The 19,802-nt window shown below is 51.0% G+C and overlaps 8 protein-coding genes and 1 non-coding gene across 9 annotated transcripts; 6 read left to right on the forward strand and 3 right to left on the reverse strand.

Moving 5' to 3' along the window:
- The first annotated feature begins 360 nt into the window (after nt 1-360).
- Nucleotides 361-456, forward strand: POJ06DRAFT_t13. Its single transcript has one exon. It is a non-coding gene; the product is annotated as a tRNA-Lys (tRNA).
- Nucleotides 457-1,549: 1,093 nt separating this feature from the next.
- POJ06DRAFT_245155 (glycoside hydrolase superfamily) lies at nt 1,550-4,023 on the forward strand. Its single transcript, XM_056186608.1, has 9 exons — nt 1,550-2,013; nt 2,072-2,158; nt 2,230-2,403; nt 2,455-2,607; nt 2,661-2,907; nt 2,969-3,006; nt 3,057-3,111; nt 3,163-3,300; nt 3,354-4,023. The coding sequence occupies exons 1-9, from the start codon at nt 1,736-1,738 to the stop codon at nt 3,660-3,662; spliced, it is 1,479 nt and encodes a 492-aa protein (XP_056046073.1). The 5' UTR covers nt 1,550-1,735; the 3' UTR covers nt 3,663-4,023.
- A 2,209-nt stretch (nt 4,024-6,232) lies between these two features.
- POJ06DRAFT_265489 (uncharacterized protein) lies at nt 6,233-8,179 on the reverse strand (the record flags this gene model as incomplete). Its single annotated transcript, XM_056189079.1, has 1 exon — nt 6,233-8,179. The coding sequence occupies one exon, from the start codon at nt 8,177-8,179 to the stop codon at nt 6,233-6,235; it is 1,947 nt and encodes a 648-aa protein (XP_056046074.1).
- Nucleotides 8,180-8,912: 733 nt separating this feature from the next.
- Nucleotides 8,913-10,817, forward strand: POJ06DRAFT_193094 (heat shock protein 70 family; the record flags this gene model as incomplete). The annotated part of the gene is made up of 2 exons (XM_056184898.1): nt 8,913-9,064; nt 9,122-10,817. 2 exons carry the CDS (start codon nt 8,913-8,915, stop codon nt 10,815-10,817), a joined length of 1,848 nt encoding a protein of 615 aa, XP_056046075.1.
- A 699-nt stretch (nt 10,818-11,516) lies between these two features.
- POJ06DRAFT_235590 (P-loop containing nucleoside triphosphate hydrolase protein) lies at nt 11,517-12,358 on the forward strand (the record flags this gene model as incomplete). Its single annotated transcript, XM_056185840.1, has 2 exons — nt 11,517-11,616; nt 11,664-12,358. 2 exons carry the CDS (start codon nt 11,517-11,519, stop codon nt 12,356-12,358), a joined length of 795 nt encoding a protein of 264 aa, XP_056046076.1.
- A 67-nt stretch (nt 12,359-12,425) lies between these two features.
- On the reverse strand, nt 12,426-15,033 carry POJ06DRAFT_52658 (uncharacterized protein). The gene is made up of 4 exons (XM_056191171.1): nt 14,796-15,033; nt 14,592-14,736; nt 12,733-14,536; nt 12,426-12,669 (listed from the first exon to the last, which is right to left on the reverse strand). The coding sequence occupies exons 2-4, from the start codon at nt 14,696-14,698 to the stop codon at nt 12,493-12,495; spliced, it is 2,088 nt and encodes a 695-aa protein (XP_056046077.1). The 5' UTR covers nt 14,699-14,736; nt 14,796-15,033; the 3' UTR covers nt 12,426-12,492.
- A 19-nt stretch (nt 15,034-15,052) lies between these two features.
- POJ06DRAFT_245166 (uncharacterized protein) lies at nt 15,053-16,167 on the forward strand. Its single transcript, XM_056186609.1, has 3 exons — nt 15,053-15,671; nt 15,727-15,810; nt 15,869-16,167. Exons 1-3 carry the CDS (start codon nt 15,201-15,203, stop codon nt 16,034-16,036), a joined length of 723 nt encoding a protein of 240 aa, XP_056046078.1. The 5' UTR covers nt 15,053-15,200; the 3' UTR covers nt 16,037-16,167.
- POJ06DRAFT_245168 (uncharacterized protein) lies at nt 16,168-18,160 on the reverse strand (the record flags this gene model as incomplete). Its single annotated transcript, XM_056186610.1, has 4 exons — nt 17,592-18,160; nt 17,031-17,536; nt 16,747-16,970; nt 16,168-16,693 (listed from the first exon to the last, which is right to left on the reverse strand). The coding sequence occupies exons 1-4, from the start codon at nt 17,917-17,919 to the stop codon at nt 16,171-16,173; spliced, it is 1,581 nt and encodes a 526-aa protein (XP_056046079.1). The 5' UTR covers nt 17,920-18,160.
- On the forward strand, nt 18,161-19,780 carry POJ06DRAFT_245170 (peptide methionine sulfoxide reductase MsrA). The gene is made up of 5 exons (XM_056186611.1): nt 18,161-18,677; nt 18,727-18,737; nt 18,795-18,920; nt 18,979-19,282; nt 19,338-19,780. Exons 1-5 carry the CDS (start codon nt 18,529-18,531, stop codon nt 19,378-19,380), a joined length of 633 nt encoding a protein of 210 aa, XP_056046080.1. The 5' UTR covers nt 18,161-18,528; the 3' UTR covers nt 19,381-19,780.
- Nucleotides 19,781-19,802: the final 22 nt, after the last annotated feature.

Consider the following 19,802-nt stretch of genomic DNA (forward strand, 5'->3'; position numbering starts at 1 on the left):
CATATAACGTGGCAATCCGGGGTGCACTCTGCCAGCGTCTGGTCTGAGAGGCAGCCGACATTGCTTCATCTGGTAGGCGTCCGTCAGATGCTGACACCGTATCTTCATCTCAAGTGATTCATTTGCAGAGGCACGAACTTGTCGTCAATTAATTGTGATGCCTTGCAGCGCAATTTGACGATCAAATGTCCTAGCCAACTGCCCGCGGCATTTTCGAAGAGTACGGCCAAGTTACTGATGCCAAATTCTAATCTCGCAATCGAGGATAAGTTAAGCGTTTCCTCCTTTTGTATGTTACTAATATATTACGTAATTGCTGCCGATAGATGAGCCGCAAATTTCAGAGTGTGTTCGCAGAATACCCTGCTAGCTCAATTGGCAGAGCGTGAGACTCTTATGTCGTCAGAACCCTGAGATGTGATCTCAAGGTTGGGGGTTCGAGACCCCCGTGGGGTGATTATTTTTTTTTGGGTGCAACTTTGTTTTAATTTGAAAATTACTACCTTTTTTTTTTGGTGAACTTGCGTTTTAATTTAAAATGCAGCGATTTGTTGTCCGGGAGTCGGTTAGAGGTCAGTAAAAGTGCAGATGTAGGCAATGAATGGCAGAATGGAGGCGGGAACATAATCAAATAAGACTGGGGCTACGGTCAAAGAAATTCGGAACGGACTAGCGATGACTGGGAGTTGTTTAAAATTAGACAAGATTAATAATAGCCAATTGTGGAGCTAGACGGTTTAGTGGATGCGGCAAACAGCTGTGGCTGGGACGGGAAGTAATTGGGGCCTACATGAAAAAAGTCTGGTCTGGCACGCAGCTTGGCTCGTGACGCCAGCAGCAGCCGGTCTGATCGAGCTTTCCTCCGACAGGCCACTACTGAATCCGAAACGGCGCGCATCAAACGCATTATTGCAGTAACACAACACAATGACAGTTGTGAACTGACCCGATGACGTTCGGGGTGCCGGAATCCGCAACGGAATCCGCAACGGTTCTCTTGAGTCCGGCCGGCCAGGCGGGAAATCGACAGCAAATGGCGTAAGGAGTGCGGCACGGCCGCAGTTGACGTCAATTAGTGAACATCGTTGCTTGCAGGCCAGGTAAGGGGCTCTTAGACGCGCCACACGGACCATGATCGACTGCAGCCCAGAGACACGCGGCTACTACCGCATTACACTATTTATATATTTCCGTGATCATATAATCATAAATGTGTCAGACACTGGGATAGTGGTGGCCTGGAAATCGTCAACCGCGAATGAGAAGGATTGGGGGCATGGGGGAAATGTGATCGCCCGGAAATAAGCTGTGAGTTGTGATATGAGCCGAGAATACATCCCAACAACGCGTATGTTTTGCGTTTTGCGGGGCAGCGCCATGGAGCACGGGAGCACTAGAGCATTGTGCCATGCTTAAAGCATAATTGTCGTCGCTCTCAAGGCGGGCCAACGCGTGGTCTGCGCAGAACCCGCATTTATTGCCAGTTCGTCCTCTGGCCTGGGGCTGGATTAGTTTACCCGCGATAGGTTGCGGGTCCTCGGAGGTTGGGCTTGGCACTTTTAATATCAGGCACAGTTCCTGAACTTTGCCCGAAGCACGCGGAATTACTATACCCGCTAGCACAGCCACTGCGGCGCGGAAGCAACCGCATCGCGCCTATTTCGTATACACCAGCCACAGCCGCGGCCATAGACACAATCCACTGGTCGAGGCTTGCCCAAAACCGTCAGTCTGGATGCCAGTCACCATCGGTCGGCCCATACCCCTCCTCCGCTCGTATATATCTAATAGCTTTGCTCTGCAACTGTCTCTCGTTAAGCTTGTCTCTGCGTGCATCCGCTCTTTGCCTGTGTCCGAACAGCTATATACATACATCGAGACATCTGCGGCTGACTCTCGTTCGTTATCGTCATCTAGACTGCAAGCTGCAATGGCCCGTTTGGCATCCCTCCTGTGCACTATCGTCGCCCTTCTTTCCGCCGTCGTTGCTGTCCCCGCACCTCAAACTTCAGGGTACGCAGGCTCGATTCTGTATCTGCGTCGCACGACCAATCATCTAATATCATTCTAGTCCTGGAAAACGATGGCTCAACTTTGGCTATGGCCTCGGTGATAAAGTAAGAGGCGTCAATCTCGGCGGCTGGCTGGTACTCGAACCGTACGTCCCCCCGCCCCTCCTCCCTCCTCTCCCCACTTGGCGCAACGAGTGGCTCGCTGACGCTGGTCTAGTTACATCAATCTCTCGCTCTTCCGCCAGTTCCCCGACGACAATATCCCCATTGATGAGTACCACTTCTGCCAGCAGCTCGGCAAGGAGGAGTGTTCGTCCCAGCTCCAGGCCCACTGGGCTTCCTGGGTTACCGCTGACGATTTCGCCCAGATGAAAGCTGCCGGCTTGAACCAGTATGTCCTATGCGCTTGATCCGCTACTGAACTAGGTCTAACTGTCGTCAGCGTGCGCATTCCCATCGGCTACTGGGCTTTTCAGACTCTTGACTCGGACCCATATGTCCAGGGCCAGATTCCCTATCTCGAGCAGGCTCTCCAATGGGCTCGCCAGAACGACATAAAAGTCTGGATCGACCTGCACGGCGCTCCAGGATCCCAGTACGTCCCCGGTATTTCCCTCATTCTGGACAGGTACTGACGACGCGTAACAGGAACGGTTTCGACAACTCGGGCCTCCGCGACTCGTTGGCATGGCAGACCGACGGGGACCTCGACGTCACACTCAGCGTCATGACGACCATGATCTCAAAGTACGCCGCGCCCGAGTGGAACGATGTCATTACTGCCATCCAGCCCATCAACGAGCCTCTGGGCCCGGTCCTTGACCGCTCCAAGATTGAGGCCTACTACGACTGGTCCTACAATCAGCTTCGCAACGTCGAGGGTTCCGACATTGTCGTATGTCCTTCCATGTCGTACTATTATTGATTGCGCGGTCTTTTATTGACGCGGCGTCTAGCTTTCCATTCACGACGCGTTCTATCCGACCACTTCATGGTAGGTTACGTTGTGTAGATATCCGTCTTCGTTCCACTGACGCGTTGCAGGAACTCGTTCTTGCAGTTCCCCGAATACACAAACGTCATCCTTGATCATCACGCTGTACGTTGCGGTCGCACTGTAGCCGGAATACCATACTAACCGTGGTCGCAGTACCAAGTCTTCTCTCCCGGCGAGGTTGCCCGTGACCAGGCTGCGCACCTCGGGCAAACCTGCGTTGAAGGCCAGAACATTCGCGCGACCACATTGTGGACTGTCGTCGGCGAATGGAGCGCCGCCCTGACCGATTGCGTAAGTGCGGAGAATGAGGTGCAATCACACGCACGGTCTAACATATTCCACAGGCACAATGGCTCAACGGCGTCTACCGAGGCGCGCGCTACGACGGAAGCTACCTGGACAACGGCGGCAGCTACTACATCGGCAGCTGCGCTAGCCGGTACGACTTCTCTACTTGGTCGGACCAGGACAAGGCAAACAGTCGCCAGTACGTCGAGGCCCAGATGGACGCGTACGAGCAAGGCCAGGGCTGGATCTTTTGGTGCTGGAAGACCGAGAACGCGGTCGAGTGGGATTTCTCGTTCCTGCTGAAGAACGGCATCATTCCGCAGCCGCTCGACTCGCGACAGTTCCCCACCGCGTGCACGTACTAGTTGTAATTTCAGTCGGTTGTACAATTTCTTCCCCGTTTATCGTCGATATATTCTTCTACGGCCTTATCAACCTACTCACAATTTTTCTTCTCGGGTCTTTTTCTTGGTCTTGAGGATTTTGTTTTAATACTTGCGATATAGAAGGTTTTTTTCCTTATGGATTTTGGTTCTGCATTTGGTCAGACTAGGTCATACTTGGTTTACTTATACTTTGGGAAGCTTGTTTAATTTTTTTTCTTCTCCGGTTGAGTTGGGTTGGTTTGGTTCGGTTTCACTTATAACACCAGCCAAAAGAGTCGAGTCGAACTGGTTGTATATTACAGCATAATGCATTTTTGATCCACCATTTTTTTTTCCTGCTGATACTTTTTCGCGAACGTGGAAAATCGTACCGTATTTAACGTATCAAACCATTCTAGTGGTCTAGTATTATCCACAGCCGGGAGAGTGTGCTATTTGGTCCTGCGGTGTATCCGTAAAAGCTTCCCGCGTGTCACCAGTTATGCGCTTCTCGCGGGCGTGTTCTGTCTTGTCGCCTACTTTCCTATTGCCGCGTGCGCGCGTGTCCCTGCCGAAGTCGGTCAGGCGCGGCATTGTAGGTGTTGTGGCAAGCCGATCGTCAACCGGACCGACACGAATGTGAGCCGCCGGACAAGTGCAGCAGTCTCGTTAGCTTGCGGAGATGCTGGCGGGGGATAGGCCGACGGTCATGCTGGAAATTAAATTTAATCGCTGCTTCTTTCACTTAAGCTTCATTGGGTTTGGTCCGAGTCTCACATCAGCCGACGGCTTGTTCTTCTGGCCCGGCATGTGATAAAACGGGTAAATTCGTATAATTGCAAAGAGCTTAGGCTAGTCGAGACATGTCATGTCAGCCTTTCTAGTAAGTGTTATCTGTTCTAGCAACATGTACGAAAACTGCGCGACTGTTACGCCAAGCTCGGATGGTATGGCAACGGCACGATGTCAACGACGAATCACACGTTAACTAAGCAGTATGTGGACGCATGACTGGACTGTAATGGTTGTATAACGGACGACTACGATAATGCGACTCTATGAATGTAGTGGACTTTGAAGGAAAAACAGAGACTAATATCTAAATCTGACACAAGGAACCAGCAATAATTCCAAAATACTCTCAGAATGTGGCTCCGAAGTGACGTTAAATTGGTATTCTGACATCGGCGCGGACGGGTATAGCTTTCCTCGGCAATGCCGGGATATATAGCACTTGGTGGTGTATCGATGTTTATGATGGTCCTCTGGCTGTAGATTCCCGACGGGCCGGTCTCCGGAGTTGTTATACATTGATTCCGCTTCGGCGCTTGGAGTTTTGCTGGAGAGCTGTCGACGACGATGGAAGGCTGGGCACATACAGAGTTGCTCGTGCCAAACGCGAGAAGCGACAGGTCGATGTACGCCCCTCTTTCCGTCTTCCCACGTCCGCGGTCGCGCGCTCAGGGCCGGCCGGGTCGCATTTCGAGAGAATGGAATTCGTTGTCGCGCCGGTGACGGGTCTGCAGGACTGCGATCGACCGGCACTAGAATGTGTCGTATTCAGTGCCTCCACGCAGTCGATGACCCGCTCCCCAACGGACGAGTACATGTCTTCGTAGGAGCCGTCGGTCCGCACACGGTTTCGAAGTTGCAACACGCCGACTTCCTGCGCGGCTTTGCGTCGTGTGTCGGGCCGGCGGTATCCGCCACAGGAAAGAAGAAGCTCTGGTTTTATCTCGCAGTTAGAGTTTGACCGTTTAGTTTCTGGCATTTAGAGTTTGACAGTGGGTAAAGTACCTATACTAAGAACACACTTAGTGTGCGACAAAGTTCACCACTATGCTGCTCTTGTCAAGCACAATTAGATTAAGTGGAACTTTTTTCGCCTAAGGTTCTTGGAATATGGTCCGGGTCTGGATAACGGACCCCAATACCTCGCGCGATGGGTTGGTCCGAAGGGCTCGGATAAGACTTTGACACCGACACTTAGCTTAAATACCCATTGTCGTTCTTTACTCAGAGTTTTTCAACTTCACACTCAGAACCACACACGTCTCGTGAGATACTTGTCATTGACTGCAATATGGACTAAATTTACTTACTGCATATCCGCAGCTTAATCTACTTTGGTGCATCTTCTCGCGCACTGCAACGTTTACTTCCGTAGGACAGGATATCTATTTAGTATTGAAGTGCAGTGACGCAGATCAAAAGTAACAAGAGGTGAGCTTCGACTTCCTTACAGTGATGATAGTTAGTCGGTCTAAACTTCTGTCGATTGTCGTTGCTGGCTAATTGGTTCGGTTAATGCATAGTGTTATCGTTTAGCATGCAGACGACCGCCGAACCGCATAATTAAACCAACATGCATCAGAGATCTTACATGACAAACTACCTATTACTACCTATAATAATTGCAATACAACGCCAGTACCCAGACCCGACAAATAACCCCGACCAAATTACACCGTCCCATGTATCGCAACAAATCGTGAGTCATTCCGTAGATCCTTCTCCAACAAAGCCAAAGAGATACCCAAAAACAAAATATGCATGTCATTATAAAAAATTTACGCCCGACGCAGCGGGTTCCCGCCGGCGCCGCCTGCCACGCCGGAAACGTTCGTCGTGCGCACTCCGCGGGAATTTCGGCCGAGGGTTGAAGGTGCTACAGGTGCAGCGCTGGACGACGAATAGGCAGGGTCGGACAGGTCGTCGACCAGCCGCCATTTGCCGCTCCACATCTTGTCCAGTGCGTCGGCTATTTCTGCTTGCGTCTTGTGCCTCAAGCTGACAAGTGCCGCCGCCACGTCCTCTTCAGCGTCGCCAATTCCGAACATCCAGCGGGTCCGAGGACCACGGACCGCATCGCCGAATCCAACCGACGTGGCCATCACGCGCAGTCGCACCCGCTCGAGGGCTTCAGCCATCGGATCGCGATACCGCTTGACGTTCTTGAGTTCCTTTGATACCGAATCCAATTCCCTCTGCGCGGCGACCGTGGTCGCACGACGGGTGCTGCTCCCGCTCCGTCGTCCAGAATATTCGGCCGTCATGTCTCCGTCGAGCAGCATGCCGTCCGGACTCGCGCTGCCGCCATTAATACTCGGACTCGTCGCTCCGTCCCGGATGCTTGTCGCGCGCTGGAGCCAGAGTTTCTGCTGAGTGCGACTGCTACCACCCGCTGCGGCCGCGGCTGCAGCCACGTCTGCCAGTGACGCGCCGCCGGAGAACGGGAACGACGTTGCGTTCGCGACAGCTGCGACCGCTGCGGCTGCAGCTGCTTCTGCTGCCGCGGCTGCTTCGGCGTCAGTGATGATGTTGCGCCGGGATGCAAAGGATGTCGGTGATTGCAACGATGGCTGCCTCGTGCTTACGTCTTTCTGCTGCGCGGCAGTCACGTCGCCTGCCGATGTCGTTACGGACGATGACGCTGTCGGCGGCGTTGTAACGGCCGTTCGCCGCCCCGACGTAGTCTCGACAATAAACCGCGATCGAATGGCCGGATTCGAGTCTAGCGAGCCTGAGCCCGACGTTCCTGTTTGTGCAGGGGATTCAGATTGCTGCAACGGTAGTGGAAGAGTGTCCTCTACGCCTTGTTTGAGATCTGACGACAGCCTAGATGGACGCGGTGGTCGGGTCACGGCAGGCTCACCGGCGTTTGCTGCCGTGACATCGATCGTAAGGCCGAGATCTCGTTCGCGTTGCTGTTTCTTCTGCTCCTGTTGCAGGTTTTCTTGTAGTTTCGATGTATTCGGTGGCCGCTCATAGTCGCGCTGTACCGGAGAGTTGAGAAGTGATGTCGTGCCAGATGTCGGTGCGGATGAGGAGGATACGTGTTGTTGTTGCTCGTTAATAGCTGTGTCGGCATCCGTCATGAACGGTGCAGAGGCTTGTTGGTCTCTATTGGCCATATCGGGCAAGACTTGCCGGGTCTCCTCTAGTTGTACACTTGTTCGCCTTGTCACTGATGGCACAACTTGAATAGACAATCCCTCGTCATCATCAGTCGAGCCTTCTTCCTCCTCTTCAGACGCCTGCTGGGTGACCGCTTTCTTCTTTGCGGCGGCCTTCTTACTCCCTACGCCCGCGCTTTGAACTGTGCTCAGACCTGACAATGTCCGTTTCTGCGCCAGCGAAGCCCTCGAACCCTTCCGGCCCGTGAGCGCCAGAGAAGATAACTCCCGTCTCCGCAACGCCCCTTCGCGATGTACCAACGAATCCGAGCTCTTGGACTTCTTCATCGCCGCTTGGACATGGTGCCGCTCAGGCGGCAACATAGCCGACAACGGCGGCGTCGGCACCGCGGCCGCCGCGGCAGCCGCGTCGGGCGCGAGAGCTAATGGCGTGAGCTTGCCTAATTTATTCAGGCCCCGGCCGTAAGACGCGTTGCGGTGGTGAGTGCGACTGGTGCCGGCGGTGGACGCGACAACAAAGTGCTTCGATGCGGCCCGTTTCAGGCCTGTGCCTGACGCCGACCGAACTGGGCCGCCTGGTGAGAGTTGCTGCTGCGACATTGCTGGTGCGGCTGCGAGTGCGCAGGCAGGCAAGTCTTGAGGTGGCGAGATCGATCGATAGCGGCTGGCGATAGCGAAGGTGGTCGCGAGATATGTCAACTGGCCCGAGTCGGAGGAAAGGCAGGGTTAGGGTACTTAATGCGTGGCCCAGGAGGCACAACAATGTGGCGATCACGTGCAGTCCTGCGACTAAGCAGCCCCGACATGATTGGCTGATTGCACGTGCCAGCTGGAGTGACGCAGCTGGCGCAGTGGCGGAAGTGGCCACTTGTGCAGTTTGCAGCCATCGCGGCGATTGCGGCGGAAGCGTGACAAACGAGCGACGCTTACGCCGGGGGGCCAGAGATGCCACTGTGGCCTTTCCACGCCCTGAGCCGCGTATAATTGGCCCTGTTTCCCCTCCTTCCCACTGCTATTCCGCCCTTTTTCTGCTCCATCAATTCTCCTCCACATTTGGCGATCGTCTCGCTTTGATCCGCTCGCTTTAGTCACTAAATCACCATGGCTCGTCGTCCTTCACGGGCTCTGATCTCCTGGTCAATCCTTCTTTACGCGCTCGCGCTCATCGCGGCGCCGTTTCTACTTAAGGGCGTACATGCCGACGACGTCGAGAACTATGGAGCTGGTAAGTGATTATTCAGGTCGGGATCATTCAATTTATTGGGGTTGACAGTTATGATTACCATTAGTTATTGGAATCGATTTGGGTACCACGTACTCATGTGTTGGCGTCATGAAGTCCGGTCGCGTCGAGATCATCGCGAACGACCAGGGCAACCGTATCACGCCTTCCTACGTCGCGTTCACGTCTGAGGAGCGTCTTGTTGGCGACGCCGCGAAGAACCAGGCCGCGGCTAACCCTACTAACACTATCTTTGACATCAAGTAAGTCATTCCCTGTCCGCTGCGCGCCAGTGAAATTTTTGACTGAACTCGTAATAGGCGCCTGATCGGTCGCAGATTCGACGACAAGGACGTCCAAGCTGACATCAAGCACTTCCCGTTCGCGGTCAAGAGCAAGGACAGCAAGCCTGTTGTCCAAGTCAAGGTCGGCCAGGAAGATAAGACGTTCACGCCCGAGGAAATCTCCGGCATGATTCTTGGCAAGATGAAAGAGATCGCGGAGTCTTATCTCGGCAAGAAGGTCACCCACGCCGTCGTTACTGTTCCCGCGTACTTCAACGACGCGCAGCGTCAGGCCACCAAGGACGCTGGCACAATCTCCGGTCTCAATGTCCTCCGTATCGTTAACGAGCCAACTGCCGCCGCTATTGCGTACGGCCTTGATAAAGGCGAGGGTGAGAGACAGATAATTGTCTACGATCTTGGCGGTGGTACTTTCGATGTTTCTCTCCTTTCGATCGAATCTGGTGTTTTCGAGGTCCTTGCTACCGCCGGAGATACCCACTTAGGAGGCGAGGATTTCGACAACCGAGTGATTAAGCACTTCACTAAGATTTTCAACAAGAAGCACGACCTCGACATTACCACCAACCCGAAGACCATCGGCAAGTTGAAGCGTGAGGTTGAGAAGGCCAAGCGCACTCTTTCATCCCAGATGTCCGTCCGCATCGAGATCGAAGCTTTCCACGACGGTATCGACTTCTCTGAGACACTCACGCGGGCGAAGTTCGAAGAACTGAACTTCGATTTGTTCAAGAAGACGCTCAAGCCTGTTGAACAGGTTCTCAAGGACGCAGGCCTTAAGAAGGCCGACATTCATGACGTTGTCCTCGTCGGTGGGTCGACTCGTATCCCTAAGGTCCAACAGCTTCTTGAGGACTTCTTTGACGGCAAGAAGGCGTCCAAGGGTATCAATCCTGACGAGGCCGTTGCGTACGGTGCGGCAGTTCAGGGCGGTATCTTGTCTGGCGAGGAAGGTGTGGAGGATATCGTCCTTCTCGATGTCAACCCATTGACTCTTGGTATCGAGACCACCGGCGGCGTTATGACCAAGCTTATCAATAGAAACACGGCTATCCCAACTCGAAAGTCCCAGATCTTCTCTACTGCTGCGGATAACCAGCCAACGGTCTTGATCCAGGTCTATGAGGGAGAGCGAACACTCTGCAAGGACAACAATCTCCTTGGTAAGTTCGAGCTCACAGGCATTCCACCTGCGCCCCGTGGCGTTCCCCAGATTGAAGTGACCTTTGAGCTCGACGCAAATGGTATCCTCAAGGTTTCTGCAACCGACAAGGGAACCGGCAAGTCGGAGTCCATCACTATCACGAACGATAAGGGCCGTCTCACCAAGGAGGAAATCGATCGAATGGTCGAGGAGGCCGAGCGGTACGCTGAGCAAGATGCCGAGCTTCGCGAGAAGATCGAAGCGCGCAATGCGCTTGAGAACTATGCCTCCTCGCTCCGCAACCAGGTCAATGATGACACCGAGACAGGTCTCGGATCCAAGATCTCAGACGATGATAAGGAGACCATTATCGAAGCTGTCAAGGAGGCGCAGGAATGGATCGAGGAGAATGCCGCGACCGCCACAAAGGAAGAATATGAGGAGCAGCGCGAGAAGTTGTCATCCATTGCATACCCTATTACTAGCAAGTTGTATTCTGGAGGTGCGGCGGACGGATATCCGGGCGACTTTGGTGACGAGGATGTTCCGGACCATGACGAGTTGTAAAGGGCGTTTAAAAATGTTTTCTTCTGTTGTTTATTTTGTATCATGACATGCACTATTAGATCATGCAAGTAAATGTGTGATTAAGGTATATATTTACATATGCGTTGATATGTATTACGTTTCGTGTCGACTTTTTTTGCGTTTCTTAGTTAAGTCACCTACAGCTTTGTAAGATATTCATCAATATACAACGTCATTATGATCAAATCGTTAGCGATAGATCCATTTGTCTGTAGTTTTGATCTCATATGCTACTAATGCGCATGCGGAGGGTCCTCCTTGCGGTCGACCGCGCCAAACGACTTAGTCGTTCGCGGTCGCCGGCCTCCAAAGTGATATGACTCTCAAATACAAGCGCCATACCGCCATTTCTGAATTTGTACAATCGCCATATAGTTCAACATCGTCCTCATCTCACCAACTGAGAGATCTTGGTTATCGACGAGCCTGCTTTGTTCAAAGTAATTCCACCCTCCCAAATTCTCACAGCGAGCGCCTGATCAGCTCGACATGATCTGTACCCCATTACGACGACCACTATTAGGCGGGGCAGCGCGTTTTCGGACATTCTCACAATTCTCGTCTTCAGTTACACCATTACTAGCCGTAAGCTATATCTTATTCTCCTGTCGATCCTCCGGGCTCTAACAGCGTCAGATTCCTTCCAATGAGCGGGGCCCGGCACCTACACTACCACGCATGGCGCGTGGTCTACCCAAAAAGAACAAGCTACGAGGCGTCGATAAAGTTGTTGCAGTATCTTCCGCAAAAGGCGGTGTGGGCAAATCTACAGTCGCAGGTATGCAGGCCTTTGTGAAGAACTGACACACGACTGACAAAGAACAGTGAACCTCGCACTTTCGCTCGCGATGCAGCAAAAACGCGTCGGCATACTTGACACAGACATTTTTGGTCCGTCAATACCGAAGCTATTGAACTTATCCGGCGGCGTACCGAACGTGACGGAAAGCAACAGGCTAATCCCGCTGTCAAATTACGGAGTCAAAGCCATGTCTATGGGTTTCCTCTTGCCCAACGATGAGTCGCCGGTCGTTTGGCGGGGGTTGATGGTCATGAAAGCGTTGCAGCAGTTGCTCCACGATGTCGAGTGGGATGGTTTGGATATCCTCGTTCTCGACCTGCCTCCCGGCACGGGCGACGTGCAGCTGACGATTACCCAGCAGATCGTTGTCGACGGCGCGGTAATCGTGTCTACGCCACAGGACATCGCGCTGATTGACGCTGTCAAGGGTATCAACATGTTCAAGAAAGTAGATGTACCCGTGCTCGGCATGGTTCAGAACATGAGTGTGTTTGTGTGTCCGAATTGCAATCACGAAACACATATTTTTGGATCAGAAGGCGTCCAGCGGGTGACCGATAGGCTCGGGACAGAGGTTTTGGGATCGATCCCACTGCATCCAAAGATTTGCACTTTGTCGGATGCTGGAACTCCTGTAGTTGTTGCCGAGCCGGATACTGCCAATGCCAGCGCGTACAAAGATATTGCTGACAAAGTTCTCCAAAAATTGTACATATAGGTATGGAGAGGATAAGTTGGCTGTACATTTGTGCATCAGACATTCCAGTGGATAGATACAAAGAAATGTAAATACATGTATATACACATCCAAACAACATCTGTCGTGTTTTTTCTAATTTTTTCTTTCTTTCTCTAGGCCTGTGCGGCCGGGCGTTTGTATTTCCGAGGGTCTTTCCGGCTCATTTTCACTTTATCCCGTGTGCCACGGCCACCTTCCCAAAAGCCTGTGTTCTTTCGGAAAAACGAGTGACGGCAGTACGCGCAGACTTCTGGCTGATAATTTTGTTCTCTCGAGCACATGCCACAAATCTATTACCGTCAACACCACGTCCGGTCCAATGCATTATAAGATATCAGAGGAAGCGAACTTACCATCCGGCTCGCATGCTCCTCAGCATGGTCACTCTGCTCGTTGTGGCACTTGTCGCACGGGAATACTCGATTACAACACGAAAATCTGAACCATCGGGTCGATCGTTTATAATGCTTGCATGTCCCATTAAGCGGCAATGGCGTACCTGCGACTATTCCCAGTCTCGCCCCGACGCGTTTCTTTGTTGCTACTGCAACCTGTACTTGGTCGTCTGACACACGCGAGAACTTGACTTGCGGAATGAAAATTGACAGTTTAGTGTGACACGACCGGCAGCTCGTCGACATCGTTTGCGCGAGACTAAGGCCCGCGATTCCGGTCGTGCCCGGCAACGGCTCTGAACAATTTCCGCAATACGGCATGAATGAGCTGGGAAGCATATCTGTCGGCGTGCATCCGACCAAGTCAATGTAGCCTAGCCTGACTGCGTTCTCGTGCATAAGCTCCGTCCGGAAAGTTGCCACGCTAATTCCTGCGCTGCACTTTGCGCACGATAGACTATTTGCCCCGGATACATGGCCCGGCTTGATGTCGCGTATCTCCGCTTCTGTCTTACATCGCACGCACTTGACGACGATGCTCAAAAGCGTACACTCGACAACACCAATATCGCGGAGTTGCAATCCAGACAGGTTAATAGAAATTCCCTGTGGTGGCTGTTGGTCACTGCTGACGTTGCGCGCGCAATGTTCAACTTCGGTATCCGTAACACTATCATCCTCGTCACTATAGTGAGAGGAATAGTCCTCATCATGACTATCGCCATAGTACCGTCCACGCTCGTCATCCGCACTGACATACCAATTTGGATCGTCGTAGTCATAGTCAACCGCATCGTCTTCTACGACATCATCAAGCATATCCCACTCCGGCGGCTTCCTGTAATCATCGCCAGATCTTTCCAGTCTCGAATCAACGGCGCTCTCATTCTCGGCTGATTCGTCGACAGCAGGGGATGACGGCAATTGGGTAGCAAGCACAGTGACATTCTGTGCCAGGAAATTCATATGAGCAAATAGCGAGAAATCGCGATGGTGATCTGCATGAACTCGAAAATTTGCTTCCACTGCTCGTGCCTCCACGGCGTCTATGGATGGGAACTCTATTCCGGCCGGCACGAGACCATACAGTTTCGGAACTATGAGGCGTACCGTAGATATCTGTCGCAAACTCATTGGCACCGCCTCACGATTGGCGGGATCGAATGGGACCGTGAATGACGCGTCTCCGCTCACTTCATCTGTGCTGAATAATTTGGCTCCAGGCAACCTGGCGTGAAGCTGTCGAATCTCTCGTTCACGACGAGCGGAAGCGTTTTGCAACTCCGCCACTGTATATGTAGCCGCAGAACCCGCGACAGGGATTTTCTCGGCTGGAGAATCGGATATTTGCAAACTGTCTACGGCATTCTGATCGAATCCCCAGTCCGCATATGATCCTTGACTGCCGCTCTCTCGAACTCCAGTGATTGACATTGACAAGGCATTATTCCCATTTCTTCGTCCCACGTGCACAAGCTTAATCGTCTCCCTTTTCTCTGCCTTTAAAAATTCCTCGAGCCTCTCGTCAAGCGAACTGATCATCTGCACCAGCGTCATCGATCCTAAGCCAGCCTTGCTAATCGCGTCCTCAAATCCATGCTCGACATTCAATGCATAACCACGGGGAATATCGGTATTAATCACTGTTAATTCCGGAGCAGTGGATGGATAGTCAGTTGGTACGAGTAGGGTGAAATGAAGATACGCCAGATCAAAAGGGAAATCGGGGTCGGAAGGCTGAATCGAAATGCGAATCAAATCACTATACGCTGCTGTTAGCCCGGCATTTCAAAGACATCCCCTCGATAGTCACGTACTCTTCAATCTCAGCATTTGTGAACTTCCGGGCAAGCTCTTCAATTTCTCTCTCCCGACGCGACAGGTGTCTAAGTGGCTGTTCGCCACGAGGAGTGGCGTTGGGCATATCATGGCGAAACGGGCAAGAGACACCGCGACGACATCCTACAGCCGGAATTAGTAAATAACGCTCGCCAGAAGTCGCGTAATTGGGAGCGAAATACCTGCAGGCGTTGCAAAGAACCGACAAATTGGCCGTCGAGATGGCGCAGCTATCGGAGACGATGATGTTTCAGTGACAGCCAGTTTGTCAGTTATTCCTATAAACTTTCAACCTTATTCCAGCAGTATATTCCAGCAAGAACCAGGCTTAAATATAATTCCAACTGCTTGCAGAGCCGCGAGATAAAGTACAACTGCTGGCAGATGGCGCTGTAAGAGTGACTCATCGATATTTTCCTGTGCGGCTCAGTGGAGGAGCATGTAGGAGCGCAATCGGTAGCCCTCTGGCAACCAGACTCGGTATCGAGCAATCTATGGGCGCAATGAACGGACATCGACAACCACGAACTGTTTGCTCGAAATCAATTTAAATCGTTTCGAAGATCTTTCAATTGTACAGTGCAAAGATGCATGTTTGTCGATGTTTGCGTTTCGGATGGCGGCCTAGGGTTGGCCCGATACTTCTAAGTCCAGTCACCCGACCACCAACGGAGACGAACCAGCAATATCTAACGCGTTACAGCATATTCAGCAGACCAAGGCAATCATCTCGACGGAATTTCAGTACATCACGAATTAGAAGTGCAATGCAACCTGACGAAAAGGCAATTCAAATCAAGCCAACGGCAGAAGAAAAGGCTGTGAAATCGCGACAGCGTATGAAGCGGATATTAGACAAGTTGCCAGCGTCCATGCGACCACATGCTGAGAGATTAATGAATGCGCCAGGATCTTATGTGTTCACGTTTTTGTTGATCCACGAGGTTACAGCCATTGCGCCTTTGTTTGGGTTGATGTGGTTGTTCCAAGTCACTGACTGGATGCCACCTCTACCGGAAGGCCTGATTGAGGCTGGCAAGGAATTTTATTCTAAGGCGGTATGTACTGAGCCGTCATCGTTAATTATAGACCCGGGCTTTCTAACATGCGCAGATTCCGCAAAGTTCGCTAGCTGAAGGCTCAGAATCGGCAACAAAACTAATTCTGCAAGGCGCCACCGCTTTCGCCATCGTCAAGGTTTGTGCTCCTAATCATTCAGATATTCAGTTGCACGAGTGTTAAATTTATCATGCAGATGATTCTTCCGCTTCGCGTTGCATTTTCGTTGCTAATTACGCCGTGGTTCGCTCGCCGCTCTGTTATACCAGCTGTCAATAGAATCCAGATGGTTATAAACACACTCTCGAAGCCAAAGAAGTCTGGTATAGATTTCGATAAGTTGCCATCACGAAAATCTAGGTGACTGGCGAGATAGTGGGGCGTATACAGCGTTTACCGGGTGGAATAAGAATTGGCACATATCGTCAAAGTCAGACATAATTTAGATTCAAATACAAAATATCGTTGCTTTCTTTTTATCTGAAAAGCTTAATAATGTCAAGACAGCTCTCTAAAGCATCCGTCATCACCCCATTCGCCTACAATATTAGTTGTAACCCATCCTTTGTCTGCAGTCGGTAATCCCCTCAAGCAAAGATGACCCTGTCGATCACCTCCTTTCAGGTTCTCGATATCCTTAACAACTGCTTCTAGCGCCGGCACAACAGGACCGAATACCCTAACAGGGCCGAGGTTGCGATAGTCGTATATATGCGTTTGACAGATCGGTCCTGCGATACGCGGGTGAGTCAAGGCGTATATAACACGCGCACCCAGCAGCGCTCGAAGGAGTGACAGCTGAGCAGACGTAAGCGAGCCTGCATTGTTGTAATCCTCGCCTCTCTTCGCCTGCCGTGGTGGTTGGTCATCGTGTATGTAGATTAACCTGAGGTTCGGGAACAGGTTCAAAACTGGCCAGGGAAGATTGCCGGCCGCGAGGATACCGCTGGCTCGCTTGAGTCGCAAGTTAATAAGAAGCCCTGGAGTATAATTGAGGACGTGAAGTATTGACTTAGGCGAACTAGAACATCTTAGATTGATAACTTAAAGCATCAAGCATCACGAACAACTTACGCAATCACTACTGTCGGAACGATAGTCCGCAAGGCGTCAAAATCAAATCCTTCGCTAGTGGTCCCGCTAAACACGACGCTTGTTCCTGCAGTAAGAGCAGCTAGAAACATGATCCTGGTGTACATTCCTTGAATAGAGTCTAAAGGAACTACAGTATCGGTAGATTTGAAGCTTACGCTGTGAGACACCGCACGCAGTTGGGCTGCCACAGCGGAGACGATATTCTATTACACCGAATTAGCATCAAGCCAACAGCCATATTCTGTCAAGCAAGATCGACTTACCCCATGAGAAAATGCTACTGATTCAACCGTTCCAAGAAGTGTTGTATACGGAACAATGATCGCTGGACCATTATACTCCTCCTGTGGTAGCTCAATCACTGTCTTAGGTGGGGACTCGGTGGAAACGACATCCTCCCACGTGTGAACGCCAATCGAGCTTCCAACCTTCTCATTAAGCTGGTCCTTCCATTCAAGGTGATCCTGAATACTCGGAACAACAATGACTAAATCGTGGACTGATTCTGGTAGACTAAGCTGAGTGAAGTCAAGAACCCCTGCCTCGAAGATCAATAGCTCTGGCTGGGTCATTTCCAAATAACGACTTAGCTCGTCCATGTCAGACGTTAGTGGTAGCAACACGGCCGCCATGTTATAATGAGCAGCCGCAAAAGATGTAACAACATTCTCGACTGAATTAGGCAAGTAAATGCCAATCTTTGAGATCCCTGGAACGTATTCGCTGAATCGAGACGCGACAGTTTGAACCAGAGAAGTCAACTCAGTGTCTGCATCAGTAGTCAGTACCACTATTTATTCTCACTAAAGCGCGATACAGCCTACCATAATCATGATACTCAATTACGTCACTCTTCTTGTTGAAAACTCCAAGTTTGCCCTTTTTTGCGAAATTCCATATATCTCTTAGGTCACCATCTCGAAAAGAGTGGCCCTCCCGTATATTCAAGCCCGAGATCAATGGATAGGTGAAAGGAGTCAACGTGGATCTGTGAACTGCTGATTCTTCAGAGTTCCTTATTGGGGATATGGAGGACTGGTGATATAGCGCGAACGGGTGGATGTCAGGATATCTCTGCCTCACTAATCGGTAGGCAATGACGAGGAGTAGCGCGCCTATGAGGCAATTTGTTAATGGTGGTAGGTCCACCATCGCTGCGAGTTCGATGCAATGCTAATCGATAGTTCTTCTCTGAGTGGTATATATGCCGAAACCTGCTTAACAGCTGATCTGCAAATCACGCGTGTTAAGCCAGTTGCCGACGCAGCGTAGGTATGCCGCGGTCGTCAGTCCCAGTAATTGTATGTTTGCACCTCCTGATGGAGCGTGGCATTGAGCTTTCCGGGGTCGGGATCGCGAGTATCTTTAACGAGGCTATTTAACATTGCTACGAGGTCACTAATGCATGAAAAGGAGCGGCTATTACGTCATACCATACCACCCCAGCTCGCACAATTCCTTGACTCTTCTTCCCACAAATCAACTGCAAACCTATCGGCTATGTTGAACCATTGTCTATATTGGCACTACACCGTATGCAACATGCATTAGGATCCAGCAATTCAGAATAGGCGTGATGCTCAACTAAGCCCACACCAGTCAAACCTTAATTTTGATCGCCGATGTCATCGTCACATCGAATGGACGACTGCGCCTCAGACAATAATTCCAGTGGCCGTATTCTTTGGATAATCAGAATATTTTTAGGTTACTCTGGCGAAAGCAAGTATCTTACTTCTTTGCTGTATTGTTGTAGTACCAATGTCCTCGCTCCTGCAACATATTATTCGTACCTTTCGCGGAAGTTCAATCGTTCCAGCAGGCTCGTCCGGTGCTTCTGCGGTTGGCGGTCCGCTCTCGCCTACCATGTCTGTGCCTGAAGGTGCGGAGGTCGCTACTATTGCCGCTGGGTGGGTATGCGTGATAACGTGGTGACTGCATGATGCTAATTAACTGAAGGTGCTTCTGGGGTACGCGGTGTCGTCTTGAATGCGAGAGATGGTGGCCGTGCTGATAATATTGCGTAGGAGTTGAACACATCTACAGAAAATACTTTGCAAACGGAAAGGGTCTTCTGGACGCGCGAGTAGGCTACAGCGGCGGAACTACAAGCAGTCCAAATTACCGCGAAGTTTGCAGTGACACAACTGGACGTAAGTAGTCTTGCTCCCTGTCACGAGCATAGGGAGTTGACTGACATGCCATGAAAAGATGCCGAGGCGCTTCAGATTGTGTTTGATCCGAAACTTGTGTCCTATGAGACTTTGATCGACTTCTTTTTTAGAATGCACGATCCCACTACAGTCAATCGACAGGGTCCTGATCGAGGCGGCCAGTATCGGTCTGCAATCTTCTACCACTCCGATGAGCAGAGACAGATTGCTGAGGACGTTAAACAGAGGCTCCAGAAAACATTTTACACTTCGGATCCCATTGCAACGCAGATTGTTGCTGTCGAGAACTTTTGGGATGCGGAAACTTATCATCAACTCTATTTGGTGAAGAATCCATACGGGTATGTACACATAGTATCTTGATTTATTCGCGTATCTGACGTATTGTTGCCCTAGATATGAATGTCCCACTCATTATCTGAGAACGACTCCGAACTAAGGCAGCCCTTGATTGCATGTTGTACACTCTACAAATAACACTGGCCATTTGTCTTTTGGTTGCTGGTGTTAGGTTTTTGGATTAACTGATTATGGCTATTATAAGTAGCTAGAAATTGGAGTATACTCCCTATATTCCATGCAGCCGTGTGTCGAAAGTGAATGCTCCGTGGTGACAAGCTCTTCGTTCTTGTGCAGTAGTACCGTAATATCCATATACAGACAAAGGCATCGATAATAGATGAAGCACCGTCTGAATATGTCCAAATTTCCTACAAATCCCATGCAAATCTTTGTTATTTAACGCGGGGTAGACTAAATTGCGGCTTCGCCCCCGGGAATTGGCATGAACCCTAATGCACAGTTATAGTTATCGCATTTGAATTTTTTCTTGTTTCGACAATTACTATCCATTGATTCGCA

This window comes from Lipomyces tetrasporus, assembly GCF_029532465.1.
Source record: "Lipomyces tetrasporus strain NRRL Y-64009 chromosome Unknown POJ06scaffold_2, whole genome shotgun sequence".
Classification (NCBI taxonomy): Eukaryota; Fungi; Ascomycota; class Lipomycetes; order Lipomycetales; family Lipomycetaceae; genus Lipomyces; species Lipomyces tetrasporus.

What these genes read in the sequence shown, in the direction of transcription:
- POJ06DRAFT_245155 (XM_056186608.1), top strand. Translation starts at nt 1,736, where the DNA reads ATGCCAGTCACCATCGGTCGGCCCATACCCCTCCTCCGCTCGTATATA. An exon ending in AAAGCTGCCGGCTTGAACCA is followed by an intron (nt 2,404 to 2,454) that starts GTATGTCCTATG and finishes AACTGTCGTCAG; the next exon opens with CGTGCGCATTCCCATCGGCT. An exon ending in TCGAGGGTTCCGACATTGTC is followed by an intron (nt 2,908 to 2,968) that starts GTATGTCCTTCC and finishes CGCGGCGTCTAG; the next exon opens with CTTTCCATTCACGACGCGTT.
- POJ06DRAFT_52658 (XM_056191171.1), bottom strand. Translation starts at nt 14,698, where the DNA reads ATGCCCAACGCCACTCCTCGTGGCGAACAGCCACTTAGACACCTGTCG. An exon ending in ACAAATGCTGAGATTGAAGA is followed by an intron (nt 14,537 to 14,591) that starts GTACGTGACTAT and finishes AGCAGCGTATAG; the next exon opens with TGATTTGATTCGCATTTCGA. An exon ending in AGGAGCATGCGAGCCGGATG is followed by an intron (nt 12,670 to 12,732) that starts GTAAGTTCGCTT and finishes TGACGGTAATAG; the next exon opens with ATTTGTGGCATGTGCTCGAG.
- POJ06DRAFT_245166 (XM_056186609.1), top strand. Translation starts at nt 15,201, where the DNA reads ATGCATGTTTGTCGATGTTTGCGTTTCGGATGGCGGCCTAGGGTTGGC. An exon ending in AGGAATTTTATTCTAAGGCG is followed by an intron (nt 15,672 to 15,726) that starts GTATGTACTGAG and finishes TAACATGCGCAG; the next exon opens with ATTCCGCAAAGTTCGCTAGC. An exon ending in CCGCTTTCGCCATCGTCAAG is followed by an intron (nt 15,811 to 15,868) that starts GTTTGTGCTCCT and finishes TTTATCATGCAG; the next exon opens with ATGATTCTTCCGCTTCGCGT.
- POJ06DRAFT_245170 (XM_056186611.1), top strand. Translation starts at nt 18,529, where the DNA reads ATGTCCTCGCTCCTGCAACATATTATTCGTACCTTTCGCGGAAGTTCA. An exon ending in TTGCAGTGACACAACTGGAC is followed by an intron (nt 18,921 to 18,978) that starts GTAAGTAGTCTT and finishes TGCCATGAAAAG; the next exon opens with ATGCCGAGGCGCTTCAGATT. An exon ending in TTGGTGAAGAATCCATACGG is followed by an intron (nt 19,283 to 19,337) that starts GTATGTACACAT and finishes TTGTTGCCCTAG; the next exon opens with ATATGAATGTCCCACTCATT.